The sequence below is a fragment of the Dendrobium catenatum genome, unplaced genomic scaffold (genome assembly GCF_001605985.2).
Source record: "Dendrobium catenatum unplaced genomic scaffold, ASM160598v2 fragScaff_scaffold_993, whole genome shotgun sequence".
NCBI classification, from domain to species: domain Eukaryota; kingdom Viridiplantae; phylum Streptophyta; class Magnoliopsida; order Asparagales; family Orchidaceae; genus Dendrobium; species Dendrobium catenatum.
In genome coordinates this window covers 2,198,903-2,226,679 of record NW_021319455.1, presented here as the reverse complement: position 1 = coordinate 2,226,679, position 27,777 = coordinate 2,198,903, and the positions used below count along the sequence as shown (strand labels likewise).

The 27,777-nt window shown below is 35.3% G+C and overlaps 1 protein-coding gene across 1 annotated transcript; it reads right to left on the bottom strand.

Annotated features, from left to right (window-relative positions):
* Positions 1-78: 78 nt before the first annotated feature.
* LOC110116517 (ABC transporter D family member 2, chloroplastic-like) lies at positions 79-27,232 on the bottom strand. Its single transcript, XM_028697730.1, has 13 exons — positions 26,862-27,232; positions 21,673-21,697; positions 20,958-21,153; positions 20,798-20,865; positions 19,761-20,087; positions 19,521-19,685; positions 18,634-18,862; positions 8,464-8,708; positions 8,029-8,384; positions 6,586-6,913; positions 5,962-6,280; positions 2,031-2,269; positions 79-950 (listed from the first exon to the last, which is right to left on the bottom strand). The coding sequence occupies exons 1-13, from the start codon at positions 27,230-27,232 to the stop codon at positions 762-764; spliced, it is 3,057 nt and encodes a 1,018-aa protein (XP_028553563.1). The 3' UTR covers positions 79-761.
* Positions 27,233-27,777: the final 545 nt, after the last annotated feature.

Below are 27,777 nucleotides of genomic sequence, written 5' to 3'. Positions count from 1 at the left end.
ACAAGCTACTTTTTACAGCAGCTTCAAAAAAATTATTTTCTCTACATCAAATTTACAGAGCAATAAGAAAGCTATTCCAAACAAAACCAAAATTTATAAATTCAATTTCTATACATACATATTAATATTATCCTCTTAATTTTTTTTTATTCAAAACTACAATGAAAATGATACCAATGCTTTCAACCATACAATTAAAATCCAAATTCATAAGACTATTATCAACCTGCAGTAATAGCATCACTTTCTTGCCTCCTGCTTAATGAAACTGTGTAATCATCTTCAGTACAGGCATTCCTCCATTAGTAAAATACAGCTTCATTCCAAGGCTTCATTTGGAACAACTTTCTTTATGCTTCTTAAAGCGGCTTTCTAGTATAAAAATTTTGTACTAAAAAGCTGCTTTATGAAGCAGAAAGAAAGCCGTCCTAAACGAAGCCTAAATCTCAGTTATCTATCACCAAAAACTGCATTGATATTTTCTTCTTAGATTCTCACAGATAAAAGTCTTGTTTTGGCTTCGTTTGGGACGACTTTTATTCCGCTTCTTAAAACAACTTTTTAGTATAAAATTTTAATTTTTTATTAAAAAACTGCTTTACGAAGCAATAAGAAAACCGTCACAAACAAGCCTTAGTCTACGTATATAAAAGGAGTAATAACTGAGCAGACAACGCAAAAAATTCTTCTGATATGCATCAAAATAGGCAGATGGATCTCGCTTTTGTCGACCGTTAGAGTTTGGATTGTTCCATTTCAGGTCAAGAAGCTGGTATGGACTGAGGTTTAGTGGCTTTACTTATGGGCCAAAGTTGCCAGTTCTGCTGGTTGTTGTTATGATCAAACTTTGAGATTTTCAAGACCTTGCTATGGTACTTGAAGAGTGTTGAGCGGTGTCCGATGCTGATATATGTTATCCCTGCAGCTTCAATTTGCTTGTAGAGATGAGCCTGCAAGATCATGTGAGGTTTGTAAGAGTAGAAACACCACAGCACATGGGATGATAACGTAGAGAGAGATTTTCATGTAATGTAATGCTTTGCACATTCATCAAATGATCATATATTAAATCATTTTAATATTGTTTGTTTTATTAAAAGAAACACCTAATCTTCAGATCATTAAGGTTTCATTTGAGAAGATTTTTTACTGTTTTTAAAACAGCTTCCTAGTACAAAAATTTTCCATTCAAGAAATTTTTATACTAAAAAATCACTTTATAAAACAATAAAAAAGCTATTTCAAACGAAACCGAAGTGTCTAAGATCAGCAACTCCAAATTGCACCACCATCGATCAAGATCATCATTATCATTGTCATAATTGTCCTCATTACTATTAACCTTGTCTCAATAATTTAAGCTTTACGAAATTTCATTCTCCATTTATTTCAAAAGAGTTTATGTTGCATAAGATGTTAAATATATTTTACCTAAATCCTTTCACAACTTTTATCCATTTTGGTTCTCCCTTTTCTTTTATAAACCTTCTATATTAATTTTATTTACGATTTTGTCACGCATTTTCAACTCATTTTAATAATTTAGGGCCAGCTTTACATTTCTCATTCTCCATTAGAGTTGAAGCTACATGAGATGTGAAGCATATTTTATCTAAATATTTTCACAAATTTAACATTATTTCAGCTTTGGTCCTCACTTTTCTTAATAATCCCTCTACATTAATTTTATATATAATTTTATCATGCATATTCTACTATCATTGTAAATGTTCAAATCACTCAAATCTAATTTCCACTTGATCAAATACTTTAAATGATCATGAATCGAAATTTCAGCTTGATGATTCACAAGATATTCATGTTTATAATATGGAAAAAAAAACATGTTCATTATTTATGGAAGACAACAGCCCTTTGTAAACAAAGGTTTTATCTGGGACAGCTTTTTTATAGCTTCTAAAAACAGCTTTTTAGTTTAAAAATTTTTATTATAAAGCTGCTTCTAAGAAATCCATCCCAAACGAAGCTAAAATCTATGGGCTAGTGTGGCAGAGTACCATTTTGCATACCTCATTGGCTTCATCTAAGGCACTTGTGGACTCATCCAATAAAACAAAATTTGGCTTTGCAAGCAACAACCGAGCAAATGCAAGACGCTGCTGCTCGCCGAGTGAGAGTACACTAGACCACTCATACAAGCAATCCAAGCCTTGGAAACGAGACAAAATGTCACTGAGGGAAACGACATTGAGCACATGGACGAGATCTTCAGTAGAAGGCATGTCGTTGTTCTGAGATGAGCTGGATGCTTCAGAAAAATAAATAATAATAAGCTTAGAAGCGAGGAATAGTAATAAGATTAAATGTAGCTATTTGTGCAACACCGGCCACTCTTCAGAACCCATATTAGCAAGGAGACTCGTGCATTGAACAGTGAATACACCCTTTTATATTCTCCACCGATTTTTATTTTTTGTTGCATGAGTCAACTCTATTCAATGTAATTTTTTTCATGCAACATTTAACCATTTTTAGTAAGTTACTCTCCATCTTAATCCCTTTCACCTGACCCAGTTAAATAGCTCATATTTCCAATCCACTGTAAATGACCAAGCCATCTAAGATATATTTTAAATTGTTTATCTTCAAAAAATATTATTCTCACGTATCTCTAAAATAATCATTGTTAGTTCTGTGTGGAATCTGATTGTATTGATCAATAGGGTTGTATTGTTGCCTCGGAACTCGGTTCAATTTGTCGTGCTCGCTGGAGGGGTCATCCCCCAGCTTGAGTTCGGGTGATTTGCAACCGAATTTTTTTCCCCCTACAATTCCTCGGTGCTGTTTACCCGAGCTCCCGACGCCTTGCACTCGAGTGTCAGGCGCCATGCACCCAAGTGCCCGACGCAGTGCACCTAAGCGCTCCTGTGCTGCAAAGTTTGCTGGGAAAAATGACATAGAGCATAGCGCTGCAACATAGCTATAGGTCGCTCGTTGCTTCTTGCGAGCGAGTTGTTGTGCAATACAAGCTTTACTGAATTTTTTTGGGGGTTGTCAGTGGACATTCATAAATCACCAGTCTAACTTGTAGGCAGATTGTTGTGTGCATGATCAATCTCCTACAGCAGCTCGTAGATACTTGTATTTATCGCAGGTTCATTGCTTTATGCATGTAAGAAGTGTGTCGCGCTCGCTACAATCTTATTACTCATGCTTGTAGAGGACCCATCATACTTGCGATACTTTCACTATATTTGCTTGTAGATATGATCATTGTATGCATTACAGGCTCTCTGTTGTTGCTTGCGGGTAAGCTGCATTGAATGCAAATCTTTTAACGTTGTTCGTAAGTGTTTATATTTGCTATAGCTCTACTGTATTTGCTTGTTGATAACATGTTGTATGCATGACAAGACTCCTACAACGGCTTGTAGGTGCTTGCATTCATTGTAGATTTTCTACACATGCTCATAGAGGATTGAGGCGTTTGCTTGACACTGAATTGTTGTTGATTGTACGAATGTCCTGACATTTATTGCACATTATATGTATATGTCAACAGGGAGTATTATCATTTGCAAGCAGGTTTAGTGTGTTCAATTGTATTTTTAATGTGGACTTCCGGCGAATTGCACTTTGTGCAATATTTTCTAACATTGGTTGTGAACGATGCTAATGTGAGTGCTTTGAACTCTCTGTCATTGCTTGTAAGTATCTGCGCTCATTGTAATTTGTTGCATTGTCCTGTAGATGATGTGTTGCATGCATCATAATTCTCTCATACGTGTCGGCAGGGAATCAATCACATTCATTGTGTATTGATTGCAAGCATGTTGTTGTTATTCGTGGGTGCATCATATTATTCATTGAATGTCTAATGTCAGCATTTGTAATTAGGCATTCATACCCCCTGCAATTTCATTAATCGTCAGTCTCTTTTTTATTTATTGATGTTCATTGCACATTAATTTTTAGTACTTGTAAGAGACTGACATGTTCTCTTGCATGTTAATTATGTTTGAATTTTTTTTATCATGAATCTTCTGCTTGTTTGTTGATGTTCATTTGAGTGATCAATATTGTTACTCGGCCTAAGATATTTTCATTTTGATCACACATTTATCAGTTTTAAAGTCTAGTTACAAGCATTTTAGTTTAAGTGTTGTTCCTTTGCATTTTTTTTAAGTCAACTCCTCTTGTTTGCTGAGAATTTCGGCAGTCGGCCTCCCGACGTCAACCTAGTTTAGGGAATTTTTGGGAAGCTGGACCTTCCCATCAGGCTACAAAGTGTGTGTATGATAGGTGTTGAGTGACGCCGCGGCCGAGGTTTTCAATCCCACCATGCTATAAAGAGTGTATATGGGTCTTCAAGATACTTGTGCAAAGAATTTGCAGTTTTTATATGCAAGCATAGAAGCATGTGCATAGGTACTTTAGGATAGATTTGATGATTTTTTATATTTTAATTAATAATAATATTATGATTATTATTATATATTCTTTTCTTTTAAAATAACAAAAAAATGAGGAAATATCTCACTTTAGCCTCAATTTTCGCCAAGTTATCTCGAGATTCATGCTGATTTTCCCGCACGAATTTTTTGGATGAAATTATAGTCATCCATAGGTGACTCAGACGTTCTAAATGCAACGACGAAGTCCGTTTTTCAATTGGACGTCATTTGGGCAGTGTTGCGCGTCATTTTCGGACATCGTTCGTCAATTTCCACCACTTTCGCTCGGTTCGAGCGATTGTGAATGGCTCGCTCTTGGCAAATTCGACGCTCTGATCACAATGACACAGTTTGATTGGTGATCGGAGGTCGTTTGATCATTTAGTTGATGCGTTGCACCCGTCGACCGTCACTTAAGTTGTTGAATTTGCCTCTTTTGTGCGTATTTTAGTGTATTGATCAACATGCATCTATTTGGGAAAAACTCTTCTCTCTTGGTGTGTAAGAAAACACACTACAGTTGCTTGCTCTTCTACCGAAACTGAATACTGTTCACTTGCCTCAGCTACAACCGACATCATTTGGTTACAACGGGTTTGCAATAATTGTTTCTATTAAAGTAGACACCATTCCACTTTTTTTGTGACAACATCTAGGCAATGCCAATAGCAACTAATCCCGTTTTTCACGCTCGCACAAAACACATTAAAATAGGCCATCACTTTATCCGTAAAAACATCAACAACAAAAATATAAATGTTCGACACATCTCCACCAAAGATCAACTCGTCAACATTTTCACGAAAACTTTAACTACTTCTCAATTCAACTTCTTACGCGACAAGTTGACGGTGTGCCCCCATCAACTTGAGGGGAGATGATAAAGCAGGTTACACAACTTCAGCTCCACCTTTTTCTACTCCTCTGCACCCATTTTTCAGAAGAATATGGAATCACTTCTTCAGCTGCTATATAAGAGCCCTTTTGCTAAGAGCATCTTTTAAGGACAATTTTGCACTTATACTATATCTCTCTCTCACCTTCATAAATGCATTGAACTGTTCACCAAGTTAATCCAGACAAATATATTTATAGCTGCTGTTCTACTCTCTTTTCCTTCCTAGTCTGCTCTGTTTTCTTCATTATGCAGGTTTGTGTATCGAGGCTATCACCAACAGCAGATTTCAACAATATCCACTTCAAAACAATTTGAGTAACTTTCACTATTGAAGGTTGTTATTTGTATTGTGTTGTAACAATGGGAAACCAAAGATAAACTACTTGTGTACCCAATTTGGATAAACTTATGAATAAAAGGTCTAGTAAACCCCACTGGATGCTTCGTGTATCCTACTTCCCTAAATGATATAATAGGCTGAAAGTTGGCCGCACCAGAGGATCCTGAGTTGCTGGGGTAAGGGAAAAGATTGTTTTCCCTTCATTTTAGATTCAACTCATAATACTTGCTTCAATTTAAAGAATTAAAAAATCAAGAAAGAACCAAAATATCACCATGCAATAAGATATAGGATAAAGGCCAACATACCAGCAATCCCAGAGTTAGTTGAAACTGGAAGTGAATTCTCACTCCATGTTGGATAGAGTAGCTGCTGGCGAAGTGTTCCCAAGGCCATATATGGCCTCTGCGGAAGGAAAAACACTTGGCCAGCTCTTCTATACTTCTTGTTTTGAAGATCATCATCTTTTGATGATTGTTGTGGTGAAGAATTTGTGCCTGATGAGAGAGATGTTTCACAACGAGTAGAATCTTTCCCATAAAATGTGATGTTCCCTTGACCACTAGTCCAGAGGCCAGCCAGAGCTCTTAAGAATGACGTTTTGCCACTTCCACTTGGTCCCGTAATCTATTAAATAAATAAATAAAAGGGAGATTTACATATATACCACCCTATATTACTCTATTTACATATTTAACAAATAAAACTTTAATATTACATACATATCATCCATAGTTCATTTTCATATCAAATATGAGTGATAGAAATGAAATATATGAATGGTAGGAAAGAAATATGAGTGGTATATTTGGTATTAAAATAATATAGGATGATATGTATGTAATATTAAAATTTTGCGTGTTAGACATATAAAATGATCCTTAAATCTATTTGTATGAAGCAAATCAAAATTACCAGAGAAAGACGCATACCAGTAGGTGATCCCCTTCATTGATTACGAAAGACAAGCCTTTAATAAGGATTGTTCCACTTCTTGGCGTTTGTAATGTCAAATTATAAACCTCCAGTAATTTTTGACAGTGAGACTGAGGTATTGAACCATTACAATCAGAGGAAGATTGAACACAAAGGTCAGTATGGTGAATGATAATCTCTTCAGAATCATCAGATTTCAAATCATTTGAGAAAGGTTCTACTGCGAGGGGCTCGCTCATAGGCAAATTCGACGCTCTGATCCCAACGACACAGTTTGTTTGGCGATCGGAGGTCATTTGATCATTTAGGTGATGTGTCACACCCCTCGACCATCACTTAAGTTGTTGAAATAGCCTATTTTGCACGTATTTCAATGTATTGGTCAACATGCATCTATTTGGGAAAAACTCTTCTCTCTTGATGTGTAAGAAAACACACTTCATTTGCTCGCTCTTCTACCGAAATTGAATACCGTTCACTTGCCGCAGCTACAACCGATGTCATTTGGTTACGACGACTTTGCAATGATTTTTCAATTAAAGTAGACACCATTCCACTTGTTTGTGACAACATCTCGGCAATGTCAATAGCAACTAATCCCGTTTTTCACGCTCGCACAAAACACATCGAAATAGATCATCACTTTATCCGTGAAAACATCAACAACAAAAATATAGATGTTCAACACATCTCCACCAAAGATCAACTCGTGGACAATTTCACGAAGCTTTACCTACTTCTCGATTCAACTTCTTACGCGACAAGTTGATGGTGTGAGCCCCCATCAACTTGAAGGGAGATGATAAAGCAGGTTACACAACTTCAGCTCCACCTTTCCACTCCTCTTCATAATTCCTCTGCACCCTTTTTCAGAAGAATATGGAATCACTTCTTCAGCTGCTATATCAGAGCCGTTTTGCTAAGAGCATCTTTTAAGGACATATGTAATTATACTATATCTATCTCTCACCTTTATAAATGCATTGTACTGTTCACCAAGTTAATCCAGACAAATATATTGACAGTTGCTGTTCTACTCTCTTTTCCTTCTTCTAGTCTGCTCTGTTTTCTTCATTATGCAGGTTTGTGTATCGAGGCTTCACCAACAGCAAATTTCAACAATATTCACTTCAAAACAATTTGAGTAACTTTCACTCTTGAAGTTGTTATCTGTATTGTGTTGTAACAATGGGAAACCAAAGATAAACTACTTGTGTACCCAATTTGGATAAACTTATGAATAAAAGGTTTAGTAAACCCCACTGGATGCTTCGTGTATCCTACTTCCCTAAATGATATAATAGGCTGAAAGTTGGCCGCACCAGAGGATCCTGAGTTGCTGGGGTAAGGAAATAGATTGTTTTCCCTTCATTTTAGATTCAACTCATAATACTTGCTTCAATTGAAAGAATTAAAAAATCAAGAAGGAACCAAAATACCACCATGCAATAAGATATAGGATAAAGGCCAACATACCAGCAATCCCAGAGTTAGTTGAAACTGGAAGTGAATTCTCACTCCATGTTGGATAGAGTAGCTGCTGGCGAAGTGTTCCCAAGGCCATATATGGCCTCTGCGGAAGGAAAAACACTTGGCCATCTCTTCTATACCTCTTGTTTTGAAGATCATCATCTTTTGATAATTGTTGTGGTGAAGAATTTGTGCCTGATGAGAGAGATGTTTGACAACGAGTAGAATCTTTCCCATAAAATGTGATGTTCCCTTGCCCGCTAGTCCAGAGGCCAGCCAGAGCTCTTAAGAATGACGTCTTGCCACTTCCACTTGGTCCCGTAATCTATTAAATAAATAAACTAAAATGAACATTAAATCTATTTGTATGATGCAAATCAAAATTACCAGAGAAAGTCGCATACCAGTAGGTGATCCCCTTCATTGATCACGAAAGACAAGCCTTTAATAAGGATTGTTCCACTTCTTGGCGTTTGTAATGTCAAATTATAAACCTCCAGTAATTTTTGACACTCAGACTGAGGTATTGAACCATTACAATCAGAGGAAGATTGAACACAAAGGTCAGTATGATGAATGATAATCTCTTCAGAATCATCAGATTTCAAATCATTTGAGAAAGCAGCATCCAGAACGTCATCAAACTCACCTATACGCAAAATCTAATCTCAGAAGCAAGTACCATATCACTTTAAAAAATGCAATCATACAAAAAGGCTCACAGTGCACTCAAAGATATTGAAGAAAAACATATAAAAATCAAACATAAAGAGAAATTAATCAAGGCATTCAATGTAAACCACAGATAACGGCCAAACTCATGTTGCTCTACATATAATAGACATTTTTAATGATACAATATACCATCTTGAAAAAAAAAAAATCAAAACTATCAAGAATGAGTATCCCAAGAATGGTCTTAACCTCAGACTATCGAAACAAGATTATTGCTGTTATAGGACTTACCAAAAATTATTTATTTTCAATAAACAAGCCTCAAGATGCTATCATGCCCTAAGGGAATAATCTAGGGTCTTATATACATTGATCGGATTTCACTGGAAGATGCATAACATGTATAAAATGCTATTAAAACTGTCAGAACAAGAACGTCTACTGAAAAAAAAATGATTACAACTTTCTACTATTGAAACCTTAAAGAACATACATGCTTGGCATAAAAGGTAAAGCAACAACTGAAATTACAACTTATGAGCCTTTGTGAAATCCCATTACACGAGTTAATGTAGAAATATTTATGCCCATACAGGAATGTTCGCATGTCAAATAAGATAATCTATCACAAATGCATGACACTTTGCTTATGCAAATATGTTTGTTTTCTCAATCGTGGGAAAGTAGATAATGCAATGTGTCTTAGGGTCTAGGGATCATTAATGCAAATTTAGGATGAAATATACAAAATCAGAAATGATCGCAATTTGCAAAATCCTAACTTCTATTTAAAGTAAAGATTAATCTTTTTTAATTCAATATCAGAAAATATTTTTAATTAATTCCAAACAACAATCTAGAAGTCCCTAAAATTAAAAAATTGCATGAAATCTAACATGGAAACTGTTAAGCAATGAACCTTACCAAATCTCAATCACATGCATAAAACTAAACACAAAACAATTAGATCAAAAGGACTAAGGTTAATGTCTCTCAATTTTAAATTACAAATCTAATGTCAATATAAGGAGTATTCTCACAAAATGAGCGTCAACACTTACACCATACTAGAAAAATTCACATCCAATAGCACACACAAAATCCTCGAAGATGTACTCCAATATTGCAACTTTTGTCAACAAACAACAAATTTTATCCCAAAATAACAAAAAATAGTTTTTGTTGAAGTACTAAACAAGAATGAGAAAGCCATCAGCCGAAGGCATGCAATAAAAGGAAAACGAAAGGAAAACATAGTAAAAGAACAATAAATGGCACCTTCCAAAGGAGACAAAGCATATGAAGTTCTATATAAACCAAAAATAACTCACAAGGTAAAAAGAAGCATATGGAAAACAGCTAATCCACCGACTCCAAGCAATACTAAGCAAAAACCACTATCTAAGCAATAATACATACCCCAAAAAAGATGCATGCCATTATTTCATGGTTTGAGCATGTTTTAGATAATCTACATGTTTCAAATAAGAGCCTGCATGTCCAAGTGGATAATGACATCATAAATATTTTATACGCGTGTTAAAACTTATATAATTCTTTACATTTTATCATGATCATGATAACAATTTAAATATAAATTTATCATAAAGGTTCATTTTCTATCACGATATACATACAAGATATCATGAATTAATTCATGTATCCATCACATATCTAATGTTTTAACTCAGTCCATTCAAGTTCAAATCAACACATCTACGATTCATCATTGCTACGATGTGAACTGCTATTGTTTTTGCTTACCACTATTATCAGTATTTTTGTTTGCCATTGTTATCTCTATTATATCGTTATTTTTCCCACTAGTGCTTTTTGTAGCATTTATACGTACGTTATTGCACTCTATCCACTAAAGTACATGATCCACTAGGGTCTATTATTTCTCTTTACTGCCTAGATACTGCCTCTTCTATCTAGTGATTGCTAAAATCTTACTATCACCTCTTCTATCTGAAAATTGTAACAATTCAGCTAATGCATGTGGCTTGCAATTTTCATTTGTCAATTTCTACAGTGTTATCACTAGTAATTTTTGTTGTAAACGTTAATGGAAGCTTTGATGTTGCTAGAATTGACGATTTAGTGAAATTTGTTACATTCAAGAAAATTTTAACACACTAAGAAGATTCTAATTTTAGATCCTTCTAGGCTATAAATATAACATCTAAGTCATGTAAACTTTATAGGACATTGTGCATTGGAAAAAAAAATCTAATTCTCACCCATTCCTATGTGTACTTGTATATGTGGATTATTTGAGTGCTTGACAACATGCTCAAATTATTCAGAGTTGTGAACATGCTTGCTGTAGAAATTTTACTTCTAATCATAATTTTTGTAGAATTTTAGATTTTGGCAGTTATAAAATTATCTTTTGGAATGAAAGAAGTTTATTTATTATTTTTACAACAAACGAAGCAAACTTATGTTTAAATTAAGAGCTTTCCACTGATGGAATAAGATGTTTTTGTATGTTTTTAATATGTATCTCATCTTAAATTGCATTAGAAGCTGTAAACCATATATATATTTGATAGGAAACACTGGTAGATCTCAAGTATTTTCTATCAATCTTCGGAAAACAGCAAGAATTCTTCACAAAAGTTCGCACAAAACCACGAAATAGTAGATAATTTGTATTATTTGATGACAAGAAAACAGAAAATAGCAAGATACAATTTATCCTCAATTCGAGAGGAGGATTGATCTCTCCTAAATCTCTAGACGCCACTAGAGCCCAAAGAAAAACCTAATTCTAAGATATTTCAAATTTCAGCCAAATTCAAGATACCCAAACCCTAGGAAAACAAACTATTTAATGCATACAAATCAAAAGTAAATCCTTAAATCATCCCTACATTCAAATTTCCCTCCCAATCTCCTCAAAAAACCTTCCAAAATGGTCCCCTAAGCTTTGGCCGCCCGATCGGCCTACGCAACATGTGAAATTCTCCGCCTGTTCTCCGCCTGATCCGGTCCCGTGTGGAGATGCTGGACCGATCCAATGGACCGGTCTAACAATACTCCCCTCCCAAAGATTCACCTTGTCCTCAAGGTGGAAATATGCTCGTGTTCCCGTGGAGGTGGCCATCCTTGAGGTGACTGAAGAACTTTACCAAATTGTTGAATCAAGGGCAGAGCTGAAAGAGAAACATTCCCTCCCTCCTCCAGTCTGATCACCTCCAACCTGCATAGTCCCACCAGATAATCTTCCCCCACCTCTTGTAGGTCCCTAACTATGGTCTTAAGTGATATCATGGCTTTGGATAGCCCTGCATCTCCCCTTATAACCACCTTTCTCCCATCCAACATTAATTCCATCGTGAGTGCTCCCCAATTATCCTTGATTTCCCCCAAGGTTTGCAACCACTTCATCCCCAGGATGACATTAGTACTTTCTAACTCTAGTGGAAGAAAGTCCTCCCTTACTTGAATCCCCTGGATGGTCAATACCACTCCTCTACAGATCCCCTGGCTTTTCTCCACCTTCCTTGTACCCATCATCACCCCATAACAACCGGTGTCCACCAATTTCACTCCCAATTGGTCGACGACCTGAGTGGAAATGAAATTGTGGGTAGCTCCACTATCAATTAACACCACCACCATCCTGCCCTCTATCTCCCCCTTCACCTTCATGGTATGATTGGTAGTGAATCCTACCACTAAGTTCAGGGAAACATCGGCCAGATCCAAATGCAACTTCTCCTCTATCTTTTACTCCAACTCCCCCTTACCTCCCTCATCAGTTTCCTCGTCATCACAGACGGTGAGGACCTGAAGAGTTCGATCCTTGTATAGATGTCCTGGCGTATACTTCTCCTCGCACCTGAAACACAACCCCTTTGTCCTCTTCTCCTGCATCTCCTTCTCTGTCAACCTCTTGAAATTTTTCTCACTCCCTCCTCCTACTGTCTTCTCCTTAGTGGTCTCATTAATGTTGTCTGATGCAGCCCCCTTGGGTGCTGGAAGAGTGGTCGTCGTCCTGTAAGAGCCTCCTGAGCTGCTGTTCCTGACCACCTTCTCCAGATTCTTCTGATTTTCCATCAGCTGTGCTAACTTCATGGCCTCCCCCAAGTCACTAGGCATCAGAACTTTCACTTCCGCTCGAATCTCTGCCTTCAACCCCTTCATGAAGTTCCCCTCCAATACCGTATCTGATAATGGCTCAACCCTACTGGCTAGGTGCTCAAACTGCTCCAGGTAGTCTGCTATTGATCCCTCTTGTGCCAGAGCAAATAACTGCTCATAGAAATCTCCTCATTGGTTGGTTTATTATGCAGTCCTTGAATTCCCTCAAGTCCCTGATAAGTCTCCTCTGGTCTCTCCACTGCTATCATGACAGTGCATCCCCCTCCAAACATAAGCCTGTTGTTGTCAGCTTCTCCTCCTCCGTTAGCCCGTTAACGACAAAGTACCTCTCCACCTTATATATCCACCCATACGCATCCTCCCCCTCGAAGATAGGCATCTTCAACTTCCTCACCTTCTGATCTCCACCATTCCCTCTTATTCCTCCATAGCTTCCCCTCTCCCAAGTGCTCATCCCACCCCATGTCTCCCGATTTTCTCTTTCCCTACCATAACCCAAACCCCCTTCAAATTCCCCTCTTCTTCCTTCAAAATCAGCACCTCAATGACCATAATGTACCTCCCGGCGTTCCCAATCAGAACCCCTTTGTTCCGTCCCTCCATACTCATGCCTTTCCCCATACCTACCTCCTCTATCCTCCCTCTAGAAAGGCTCCAGAAAGGGTTTTCTTCTTTCTCCCTCCATGATTTCCACCTCGTCTTCCTCCCTACGAATTTCTCAATTGGTGTTTTTCTTTCCTCCTCTTTTTCCACGGAAGCCGCCGTTTGGTTTTGAATTTCCAACATTTTCTTCATTATGTCCAGGAGATCGGCTACTTGTCCTTCCATGGAGGAAATCCTTTCCTCCACCGTTCTCTTGATTTGGTTCATCTCCCCTTTAAGCTTTTCTTCTAGCACATCAACTTTTTTGGCCGCCATCTCGATCCGAACTTTTTGTAAATCCAAAAATTTCGGATTTGGATTACAAAAACAGCACTTCGTCTGTTACCAACCAAAAATCAGCCGCTGAAATTTGCCCAAAACAACCCAAGACTTGCTCTGATACCAATTTGATAGAAAACACTTGTAGATCTCAAGTATTTTCTACCGATCTTCAGAAAACAACGAGAATTCTTCACAAAAAGTCGGCACAAAATCACGAAAATAGTAGATAATTTATATTATTTGATGACAAAAAAACAAAAAATAGCAAGATACAATTGATCCTCAATTAGAGAGGAGGATCGATCTCTCCCAAATCTCTAGACGCCGCTAGAGCCCAAAGAAAAACCTAATTCTAAGATATCTCAAATTTCAGCCAAATTCAAGATACCCAAACCCTAGGAAAACAAACTATTTAATGAATACAAATCAAAAGGAAATCCCTAAACCATCCCTACATTCAAATTTCCCTCCCAATGTCCTCAAAAAACCTTCAAAAATGGTCCCCTAAGCTTCTCGCCCGATCGGCCTACGCAACAGGCGGAATTCTCCGCATGTTCTTCGCCTGAGCCGGTCCTGTGTGGACCGGTCTAACAATATTCTATGAGACATCCAGGATGAGAGTGTTGTTCAAACCGGTCTAACCCGATTAGAAGTCAAGTAACTTGTTGATTTTTTGCATTTGAGCTCTCTTGCATGTGTTTGAGAATGATTTGTGTGCATGAAAAAGGTGCATGTGTTTTAAAGTGGGATCCAGGGGTCTGAATGCCTGTTTGTGAAATCTGGAATTTTCCTCTAGAGTGCCATGACACTGTAACTGTGACGCCCGGACACTAGACCAATTTTTGCACTTAAAAATATTAAAATCTACTTATACACCCGATCCATTTTGTTTGAGGAGCCCCCTAATGAGAGAAACTCTGCTTTTGGTTGTTTTTAACCGTCGGCCCAGTTCTAAATATTGTTTGAATCGAGGTAGGTCATGTTTTGCCTGCAATAACCTTTAAAATTTAAAAGATAAGTTTTGACAAACAATTATCACACAAATTATTTCATGAGTAATTATAAATTTAAATCACAAGCCGTCTTCGTCATAACATGTATATTATATTGTTTTAATTACACTTATTTTTTCCTAATTTTTTTGGCACTCGTACAATTTCTTAAGAAATAGACACTTATAGGTACAAATATGATTTTCGGACAGTTAGGTTTCGGTTTTGTAAACTGATTTCACCATAATTTATAGACATGCTTAACTAATTTATAAATATTTTTTCATAAATTTTGAATCATCATATTTGAAGATATAAAAAGATTTTGGGCTAAACTTAAATAATTAGGATAATTATTATTTTAATATAATATCAAAATTTACTTAATTAAATATATTAAATGACATTTTAAAAGTCATTTCCCTATTCATTTCCATTAACATAAAGGCTAACAGAGAAAAAAAAGGAAAATAGAGAAAAAGGAGAGGAGGGAGAAATAAAAAGCTCAACTTTGGAGGTCATAGAGCTGTTTTTGTCAGTCAACCTAGTTCAAAATTTGTTCATCTCAAGGTAGGTCACACCACGCTTATCTCAATTTTCAAAAATACATAAATTTTATCGAATTTTTTGATTAAATTTATATTTCTGCTACTAAAAAATATGAATAACTTTGCATTAGTAAAACTTTTATTGTGTAACTTTTTATATATTATAAAAATTAAGCTTGTAAATATTTTGAATATTTTCTGAAAATTTTATACTATGGATGTTGAAATTTATACATTTTTTATTGAATAGGAAATAATTTCGGACTCTGAAAAATAATATTGTAATATAATTAAACTCTTAAAATAATGTCATGCACGATCTCTGATAATTTAATTATTTATTGAAAATGTACATTTTTATTTAGAAGGATTTTTTGTTGTCTACCGTCATAAAAAATTGTGCAATTATGAAATGTCCTCAATTATATTTTAAATGTTGCAATGTGATGAAATATATGTTTAAATGATTGAATTAGGTATTTAGGTGATATTAAACAGTTTTGATATGAAAAATATATGTTGGGAGATATAAGGGGCTAAAATCCTTTTATATTTTATCTGTGACCGAAAATCTGAATATGAAAAACTGTGAAAAATCTATTTGTTGGCGTTATGAGGGGTCAAAATCATTTGAGATTTTGTTTGAAAGAGTGAAAATTATGTTATGAGCCATAAGGGGCCATAATACTTTGAGATTTTATCTGGGATCGGGAATGGAGATCTGAAATGAACTATTTTGTGATATGAATTTCAGTTTTAATTATCTGCTTAGTATTATTATTTGAATCTGGATAACTAATATGTTTTTATTACTCTGCTAAGTATAGTGATTTATTGTTGCTTTAATTACATTTAAATATTTTGAAAATTTTTAATAAAAGAAATAACTTGAAAATTTAGATCGGTATTTATGGTCTGTTGAGTTGTAACAGCTCGCAACGATTTTGCTTCTAGTTTTCAGAATCTAGGAAAGAGGAGTATGTTGATTAGCAATTCATAATATGATTTGAGTTTATAAGTGTTTCTCTATTTTGATTTTTGTATATTTATGACTAATTTTTAGATGTTTTGCTCTAATTTATTTTCTATAATGATATACTGTAGTGTAAATTACGTATATACATGTTAATTAAAGAAAAGAAATCTTGTGAATGAGTTTATTTGCAATACTCTGGATGTTTATAGCAGCTCAGTAGTCTATAATTTATTTTAAAGTTTAAATTGTAAGAGAATTCTAAAATATTTTCAAAACTAAAACTTGGGATAAGCCTGTCACAACTCAACACTATAGTACATGTCCCATCAGTGGGACTTGTCGGGTTGGGTTGTGACATCAATTATCTCAATTTTTAATAATTCAAAGTTTTATGGATTTTTTGGATCGAAATTATAATTTGGTTTTAGAATAATGTGATTTTCTCGAATTTTGGTAACTTTCATCCGCGTAACCTTGATATGTTATCGGTACGGCTGTTCTTGTCGTTTTGAGTATTATAAATATTCGAGATTTTTCATCAGGTGATTTTAAAAAGGAGTATTTTTTATCAATTCAAAAATATGTTTTGACATGTAATAATAGTTCTTTCGTTCAGTAAAAACTTCATAATATTATTATACATGATCTCCGATAATTTTATTATTATATGATAATATGAATTTCTGCTCAGTAGGCTTTTTTTTCCTTACCGTTAAGACATTTTGGCAAGTTTTGAATTTAGTTCAATCATACTTTACTCACTGCAATGCATTTAAATATCATCAAGTATTTATCCCATCACGTGAGATATTCTCACTAGAAATTTATAAGATGTTGTACCTTCATGTACGTTTTTTTGCTGATGATATTCTTCCTGTTAATAAGACTATAGAGGGAGTTGAAGTTAAACTCGCATTAGGGAGGTCAACCTTAGAGTCTAAAGGTTTTCGTTCAAGTAGATCTAAAACCAAATATATTGTGTAATTTTAAGAGTAATAGATCTAGTGTGGGGATTATACGTTGGGTGATCAAGTCATTAATAAGAGTACATACAACAACAACAACAACAACAACATCAAGCCTTTATCCTAAGAGTACATGTTTTAGATATTTTGGGTCTATTGTTCAGAGTGATCGTGAAATAGATGGAGATATTATTAGTAGAATTCAAGTTGGATGGTTCAAGTGGAGGAATGCATCAGGCTTTTATGTGATAGGAAAGTCCCCCTCAAGCTCAAGGGAAAATTCTATAAGATGGTGTTAAGACCTGCAATGCTTTATGGTGCAGAATGTTGTCCATTAAAAGAGAAGCATAATATTAAGTTAAATGTTGCAGAGATAAGGATGCTAAAATGGATGAGTGGCTTCACTCTTAGAGGCAGGATATAAAACGAGCATATACGTGAAAAGGTTGATGTAGCTCCAGTGGAAGATTAGATTAGAGAAAGTCGCTTTAGAAGGTTGGTCGCATAAAACGGCGATCTTTTGATGACCCGATTAGGAGAGTAGATGTATTAGATTTGGTTTATGTTAAGAAAGGTAGAGGTAGAACTAAAAATACTTGGCTAGAAAATATTAGAAATGTACTTTTTATTAAATTTAAATGAGAATTTGACTCTTAACAGGACACAATGAAGAAAAATGATTCTTGTAATCAACCGCATGTAGTGGGATAAAAGCTTGATGTTGTTGGAGAGACCTTAATCATGGACAAAAAGACTCCATCTTGAGCCAAAGACCTTCATCAAATCACAATCCGCCAAACATGATTGAATTGTTGAGAGTCTTTACATCTATTTGTGTCTACTATTCTTTACTCAAGGTCTTAAAGCATATTGGCATGCCACATGAGTAGATTGGCAAGTCTCGACAAGACTAAAACATCACACATCTTGGTTCTCCGAATGTCAAAATTCTTTGACCTATCGAACTTCTTTATCTCAAACTTCTTGGCCATCAATCTAGAACAACGCTTTGATAAAAAAATATTATGACAAGGTGTGTCAAAAAAATATGACTGAAAAAGCGTTAACAGGATCAAAATTCTTACTACCTAATCTCAACCATCAACAACTATTCATACAATTCATGATTATGCTCGCAGTAGTGTCTGGCTATAGGACCATTAATAAAAAGTGATAGATTTTATACCTAAAACATGAGGATTAATGGATAGTTCATGCAAATTCATACATTGATTTCGACCGTCAATACTCTTGTCATAAATATGGAAATGCATGTTTAACCCCTCTTTAAAATCAGCATTCGGCCATAATGTTACCAGTGACAAAAGTACAAAATGAGACAACTTATTATCTATCATTAAAAAAAAACATAAATAAATACCTAGACGATCAATTATGGCTGAGAAGGCACTTATTGATTGAAATTGGTAAACAATCAAGGAGAAATCGCTTAATATATGATTGAAAGCAGAAACAGATTGGTTGATAACCCCAAACTCAATTTTGCCAGAGAAGTACATAGGGGCAACTACAGCAGCCGGAAGAATCTGAATCAAATACCGGTATCCACTTGTGAAAAACTCAAGATTCCGAGAAGAAATCAACAGTTGCTGCAAAAAAAAAGAAAGGAGAACATGTGCACAAAAAAGTGAGCCCCATTGGTCAGAGGAAAATAAGTAGAGCAAAGTGAACAATTGATAGGAGAAAAAGTGTGAACACATGAAGCTAAAACAGTACTTCAAATTATTAAGGATAGTATTTTAAAGCTTGGTTAATCTTATATGACAGTTGTCCAATACATCTGATGGAATTATGGAACTTTTTTCTTTGCAACAAATTTGGAGCAAGATAGACAACACGCAGCCAATTGATAATATCACATGAAACAACTTCTAAAAAATTTTAAACTTACCAGCTCGAGCAACATATAGGAAGAATAGTACCTATACAGTAGCACTCTCATGAACGAGGAAACAATCCAAGTTCCACAGTTAGTGACATTCAGAGATGATTTCTAAAAAGATGGTCAAGTATAGAAACTATAACCAAGTAACAATAAGGAAAAAGAAAAATAAACTGGGTTTGAAGTGGCTTAATCAATTAAGGGTAGCAAACACAGAAAACAAAAATCTTAAGTAAAAATCATTAAACAACAATTCTAACTGATAGCTACATGCGTTTGCATACTAATTGTAGTTTAAGATTTTGCTAAATTAAAAAAACTCAATGTTACCTATTTACTGTTACTCAAATGCGAAGAGAACTTACACTTAGATTTTCAAAAGCCCTCTTGAAACGGTCTAACAGAAGCTGCTTTTCATTTTTTTCACCACCATAAAATGCAATTGACTCAGCATTTTCTCGAACTCTCACTAGTGCATAACGAAAATCAGCTTCTTTCTTCTCTTGCATGAAGTTCAAGTTTACTAAACCCTGAAAATGCACTCGAAACAGTTGGTCTTAGGCTGTAAATGTAGCATATCTACTTGCATATATTAGAGTAGTTACCTTTCCAAGAAACACACTAACAGCAGTACCCCCAAGTGAATAAACAATAAGAACTACAAATAAGGGAGGGTAGATTCCATACAAGATATTACTGAAAGATATCAAGTCAACAGCTGCATTAAAGACAGTCAATGAAAATGCAAGAGCTGTTCCAGTGAAGGAGCTTAGATCGTCAACAATGCGCTGGTCAGGGTTGTCAATTATGGATTGAGACTGAATTTTGTAAAATGTACGATTCTTTAGGTAACGTTCCAAGTAGTAGCTTGTCATCCAAGATCTCCACCTTAGAGAAAGGGTATCTTTTGCATAATCTCTCAGGACAAAGATCTGCAAAGCGTTATAGTATAATCAGACAAAAATTAGTAAGTGAACGGATAGAATAATAAGGATGAAGCTGGTCAAAATCTCATGAAATAAAACTGTGAAATGACTGAAACCAATTATTAACATGTAAAAAACACAAGGAAAAATATAAATGTAGATAAGATTTATATAAGATTTATAAATGCCAGGAATCACGACTGCTCCAATTGATTAGCAAAACCAATAACCTATAATAAAAACTGTTTTTGTTCTGGATTTAGAACAAAAACAATAAATTTAAATTCAACGCATGACACCTTAAACACGTAAAAAACAAATCTGAAAACTTTTGAAATTTTCTGCATCATAGGTAAAACAATGCTTGTTTATGTCTCTTTGAATAATATTTAAACAGTAGAACTAAATACTTACACAACAAGCTCAAGAAATGATTAAAATAAGAATGCATGAATAAAATAAGGATGTATGCAGAAATGTTCAAATACTTTGTTAGGTACAGATAGCTTCCACAGCTCATCTGAGTAGAGTAAAGTGCACTGCACCATTTTCGAGCTTAACATAATGGATGACTTCTAGAAATGGATCTATTAAAGGAACTTATGAAGCTACAAGTTCTACACTCACTTGTCAGTCTGAAAGGAAACTTGGAACCATAAATTTTGGATTGAATAGAATACAGAGCAATACCTACAAGGGTGCAGCAATATGCTCACCGGAATCCCTCCAGCAAAAGCTCCCAAGTAGTAAAGAAGTTGCTTTGTAAATTGTTCTTGGTCCTTATCTTACAAAAACAAGCAAAGGAGAAGGAGATGTTAATCAATTAAGCTTTTACTATAGCAACTAAGACTTCTGAGTAAAGAAGAATCTACATACTAGCAAGCGCATTGTAGAAGTCCCGACCAAGAAAATTAAACCCAACGCTAATTCCTGTAGTTCCTAAGGTGAGAGCAAAAACAGCAGCAAGCTTTAACCTGGCCTGGATTTTATCTTCTGATGACCAGTATGGGGAAGCTACCTTCCAAAATCTTCTGAAAAGTGTCTCAATGTTTGGAACCGCTCTTTGATCATCCTGGAGCACAATTTGAGAAACAATAAGCAGCTATTTTAGAAGAAACATGCCAAAGAAGACAAAAAGTTGAGTATAAAACCAAACAGGATGGAGATTTAAATGAACTCAACAAGAACATCAAGTTGTCTTAGCTATTATTCTTGACCAATGGAAAGAAAAATCAGCTCCAGAGAAAACAGGATTTAATGAAAACTTATTTCCAGAAATGCAAAGAAATTACATCAAGTTAGTAAAGTTACTCATACCTAGCAACGGCTAAAGCAAAAGATGAAACACTAGAGCACCAAAAATGCATCAAAGGAAACAACTATTGCAAGTTAAACTTCTAATACTTCAAAAAGAAGCATGATACAATCAGAAAATCCTTCTATTTTGCAAGAAACCATCCTTAGTTGAACAAATCAGCGAATCAACGACAGTGATAGATCTAGCAGGCGAATCACAGAACGATTGGCACTCTAATCATTGAATCGGGTTCGAAATAAAGCATAAAGGAGGAAGAAAAAAACTCCATCTCACTTTATCTTGTTCTCCTTCTCGAGCTCTATATATATATATGTTATACTTTATTATAGTGAATATTAGTATAAAAATATTTAAAATTTTGAGGGTTATATAAAAAATATAAAAATTTATGTGTTAAAAATGTAAAGATATTAAAATTTTATGACATGTATGTAAATGTCCTAGGCATGATTGATGCGAATGTTAACAAGACGCAACAGCCTGACGCCATTTGTATAAAATGATTCTTAATTTGGAGGCAATCTTTGTAATGACACATGTACGCTAAAAGCCTCAACATGCATAGATATATCAAATATCTTAGAAGGATAAATGCCTTAAAAGACACATGTACGTTAAAAACCTTATAAAACTAAAAACTTCAAAAGGTATAGATACTTCAAATATCTCATAAAGCTAAAAGCTTTAGAAGAAGTACATTATTATTCTCTAAAAATTTCATAAGGCTAAAAGGTGCATAATGAATAAAATTCTATAAAGTAGTTGCTATAACTAGGGGTAATATATCAAATTATATCTAAAAATACATAAATAATTAGGTTTCTCCTGGAGGATAAATTCATAAATATTTTTACAAGAGGATGGAACATTCATTAGTTCAAACAAATAACAAGCTCATAAAAACATCTCAAAGCCATATACAATGTTACTATATTTACATGATTATATTCAAGTATATATTCTTCATCACCTAAAGTTGAATTGTAGGAAGTGAAGTGTTCTCATCAATGTCATATCGTACACTGCGGTGAATCCCGATGAAGGAGTATATGCCTGATCAGACCTTTTTGGGGCAATAATTAACACATCAATCAGCAAATGAAATTTCTTGCAAATTATAGTCAAACCATTATGCCTCCACTTAATTGGCAATATAAGTGTGTCATTTGGCTGTGGCGACCGACATAATTTATGACCCCTCCATCAAGTTTCTTGTTGTCTGCCTTGTTAGCTTGCACATCTACACATCAATTGATCGTCGCTATCAATTAACTATTCGAGTGCAGACATTGCAAATATCACCTAACCACTTATGCTAGGCTTTCATTGACGTATTGTCTGACTCCTTGTGCCAAATGATTGACTTATGATCGTTGAATCTCATCCCGACCATCAACCATCATCAAAATTTCATCCGTCCACTAACTATCACCGAGTCTCCTCGCGGGTGCTACTACCACTACATCTCTTTGGACCATTATTTTGTATAAGAGACAATTGAACTTTTTTTAATAATTTGAGGGGAGTTTGATCTTTCATCTAAATTTCTTCTACACAATGGGGAGGGGTGGATCTTGATAGATGATGACGTCTATCCAATAAAGTGTAATGTCTCTAATGTAAGAAGAAGTGTGTGAGAGATTGTGAGGAAAGGCAAGATCTACTCCTACTCAAAGAGGGGAAATATAGCTTAATAGGGGATGTCGTCTATCCACGATAGTGGAAAACATTTCATGTAAGAAGAAGTGAGGAAGAAAAAGAGAATAAGATAGATTGGAGTACAAAAGTTGTGCTCTTCCCCCAGCCATAAGGGGGTATTTATAGCTGAAAAGAGAGGGATAGATGAAAATAATATTTTAAAATTTTATAGATAAAAAAAAATAAAAATTATATTTTTAGAAAATGTTAAAAGTAAAAAATTAATTAATTTTGTAAATATAATTAAATAAAACTATCATTAAAAAAATTTTTTAAATTAAAATTATATTTTTAGAAAAGGTTAAAAGTAAAAAATTAATTAATTTTGTAAATATAATTAAATAAAACTATAAAAAAAAAACTCAAACGAGGCAGTTAAAGGCTATCGCCCTAAACGAGTGGCCTTTAAAAAAATCAAAAGGGGACACTATATGTGGCCCCATCTGCAAGCAATGCACACACTCACCCACGCGCGAGTTGCCTGCTGGTGGCTGTTTTGCAGCCAAGTCGCATCCGGGCCCTTTTTTTTCCTAGAGAGTCCAATTTTAATGTTTTTTGTTTCCCAAAATTATTTTGTAGATCATGGACTTAATTTTGATACTTTTAGGGTCAAAATAGCTTCTATAATTAATTTATAGCTATTTTAAATATTTTGAAGCTTAATTTTATAATATTTTTTGCTCCAATCAACATGCCAACTTTAATGAACAATTACATTATGATCAAGAATATTTTACTTGATTTATGGCCATAAGGGGAGATCCACATTAATGTCCAAGAGGTGGTCGCGCCTAAAAAATTATTATTTTTTGTCACAAGCAGCTTGAAAGGTTCAGACACATATTTTCAGACTCCATAAGCTTTGACATCAAAAAAATGGATGACAGTTGATATATCACCAATAAATTATATTAATCCAGGATGAATCTTGATGCAAAAATGAGTTAGAAGCTTACAAAATTAAATTCTAGATCATCCAAACTTTGATTCTAGCAAGCTTGTAGCCACATCAAACATCTTAGGAAGATGAACCCAATGACATCAAATTCAGCCTAATTTGAACCAAAATGAGCCAAAATGAAAGGATCAGAATATTCTTGGAAGCTTCCAAATTTCAATTGGATGACCAAATGATATCTGAATATGACATGCTTATAGTTGAATCGAGTGGCTCGATGAGACAAATCTAACGAGCACTAAATCACTAAATTCCAACATCCTGAAGAGATAAATATTTAAAGAACGCTTTGCTAACTACGGTCCCTTTGACCAGCGTCACTCGATTACGGTCCTTCCGACCTCCGCTGCCTACCGACTATGGTCCATTCGTCTATCTTTGCCTAGCTGTGATCATTCCAATCTATGTCGTCTGCCGACTATGGTTCTTATGGCCATCATCATCTTACCACGATCATGCCAACCAAACAAGCACGCCAGCACTCTCTTGAGAACCACTATCATTGTCACGACCCAACCCGACCGGGACGAATCCCGCTCGCATCGGGCCGCGACAGAGCCAACAAATCCAGGATATGGCTTTGGAATTTTCTTCAAAACTTTCTTCCAAATATAACACATATAGAAAAACACAGAGCTACTAAAAATATCCAAATGCAGCGCAGTTCATCTATCTTTTCTTTCACCAAAATAATCATATACAGATACAGTACATGACTTACGAATAGAAAGAACAGAATAAATGAGCCATGACTGTATAAAAATCAAAAGTACAAAATACATAATCACAGATCAGACTCTGAACCGCTAATCCACAACTTCCTTCCCTTTCCCAGAACCTGAAAATCACGTAGAAAATAAGGATGAGCTAACAGCTCAGCAAGACATCAATCACCAATCAAAATTGTCAGAAACGCACATCAGAAAAGCCGTACGAAAATCATAAACAGATGCTTATTCAATCATAAATCACAACAAATACAGAAAACTAAGTCATGTCGAATCAGTGTTCAGTACAGATATCATAAAGTTTTCAAGTCACAGAGCAGACAGAATCGTACGGAATAACCCGAATCGTACATATATCAGATGATTCATAAAACAAATCAGATAAGTCACATAACAAATTTCAGATATCAAACATCATATTCTAGATAATATATCACATATCAGATTTCAGATTCCCAGACCCTTACAGAATCTCGACGGATTCTGACCCCTTATGTCTCCATTTCCTGACACTTACAGAATCTCAACGGATTCTGGCCCCTTATAGCCCCTTTTGATAGCACACAAACACTTTAAATATTCAAATCATCTTATTTCAGAAATTTCAGAAATCGTACAAAAATTCAGCGGCATAACGACAGTATACGGAATTTACACAAAACTCACAGATTCAGAAAGTTACCAAATTACCACAGAACATTCACAACAACATTATAAGACTTTCATTGTACTGACAAAATATTTTTCAACATCCTGATAATTTGAAGTTCACTTAAAACACTGCAGAATCCAAAATATTTGATAAAAATCTTTCAGAAAATACTCAAAACGTGCATAATTATCATCTCAAAGACATACTAAAAGTTACGCGGTAAAACCTTTGTCAAAAGAAAATAATACCCAAAATTCGCTAAAGGAAACAAAATTCAAAACAGAAAACTCGTCAAAATCCTCGTTTCTAAAAATTGAGAAAGGCGGAATGTGCCTTACCTCGAGTCGGTCAACTTCTTTAACTACAGTAACGGACGAAAACGGACCGAAGTCGCCCAAAAATCACTTTTTCTTCTTTTTCCTTCGATTTTCTCTATCGTGGGCTTTTCTCTATCTTCAAAATATCTCATTTCTATATATATCCAGACGGATCGTCCCGGACGATCGAAACTTCGTCCCGGGACGATTCGGCTCTGGACGAATTTCGTCCAGACGAGATTAATTAACGTCCCTGGATGATTTGGCTCTATAAAATTTTCGTCCAGACGATCCAAATTTCATCCATACGAACCATGCAGCCAGAAATATTTCCCGCACAACCTGTACAAATCGTCCCGGGACGATCCAACTTCGTCCCGGACGATCCTGGGAGAAAAATGGCCTTTACAATCATGTCATTCTCCAGCTATGTAATGTGTTTCATTCAACATATATTTGCTATATTGAGCCAACATCTTCTCCAAGGGAAGGATATCATATGTAATCAACTATTAATATTAATGGAATCGTTTCAACTAGGCAAGGCGTCGCGGGCATTCCTCTTTTCAGGGTTTTCTATATAAAAATTATGATATCTCTTATGATTGGTACACCTCTTTATTATATCTAATTGTGTACTTGACCTTCATACAAAACTAGGTTATCAGAGTAAGTATATTAAGATCATGCATAGTATTTATACCTTCATGCCTATTCAAGTACTTTAAACCATCCATTATTGGTGATAGAAACCCTATGGCTATATGCATTGGAAAAATCACTTACTTTGTAAGTTAAAAGGTAGAATTATTATCTGCTTATGGCTTGATTATTAAGGTTTCATTTGGGACAGCTTTCTTACTGCTTTTTAAAGCAGTTTTTTAGTATAAAAATTAATTTTTTTTGTACTAGAAAGCGACTTTAAGAAGCAGTAAGAAAGCCGTCACAAACGAAGCCTAAGTCATGATACACAACCTGTACAAATCGTCCCGGGACGATCCAACTTCGTCCCGGACGATCCTGGGAGAAAAATGGCCTTTACAATCTCCCAACTTCAGAAAAATGTCGTCCTCGACATTATCAATCCAAAACTTAGTCAAAACAGATACAGATACGACTGTCTCATGTCCGACTCCTTCTCCCAAGTCGCTTCGCGTGCTGTTCGGTGCTTCCACTGAACTTTAACCATATGAATCTGTTTACTTCTTAACTTACAAACATCGTAAGCCAAAATCAACTCAGGTTCTTCTTTGTACTGCAGATTCTCCTGAATCTCAGCCTCATCAGCAGAAAACTTCTTTTCAGAATCAGATATCCACATTCTCAAAGTAGATACGTGAAAAACATTATGCACATCAGACATCTGATCAGATAGTAACAATTTGTAGGCAGACTTACCAATCCTTTCAAGGATTTCAAAAGGTCCAACATACCTTGGACTGAGCGTACTCACTCTTCCAAATCTGCTGACTCCTTTCATCGGACTGACTTTGACATACACAAAGTCATCAATTTAAAATTCCACAAATCTGTGCTTCTGATTGTAATACTTCTGTTGTCTATCTTGTGCATCTTTCAATCTTTCTTTAATCAAGTTAATTTTCTTAACAGTTTCATCCACAAATGTAGCACCCATTTCTTGTCTATCTCTTACCTCAATCAGAGTCAAAGGAGTTCTACACTTCCGTCCATACAAAGCTTCATAAGGTATCATACCAATACTAGACTGAAAACTGTTATTGTGGGTCTCCGAAAGGGTTCCGGTCGTGTGGTTCGAATGCAAAGGGTACGATCACACTATCCCGTAGGACAAAATGGTCGTAGGCCTTTACACTCGGCACAAGCAGGCCGATGGAAGAGCAGATGGAGTTATAGATACGATTAGCCATGGAGGATAGCGGCTTTCACCTACCAACCTCGATGGATAATAATATCTATAACCCAAAAGTTCACGAGATTTCCCCTATTCGATACATCAGCATCGAATAGGGTTTATTTGATTGTGGGGATCGATTTCCTACGGGC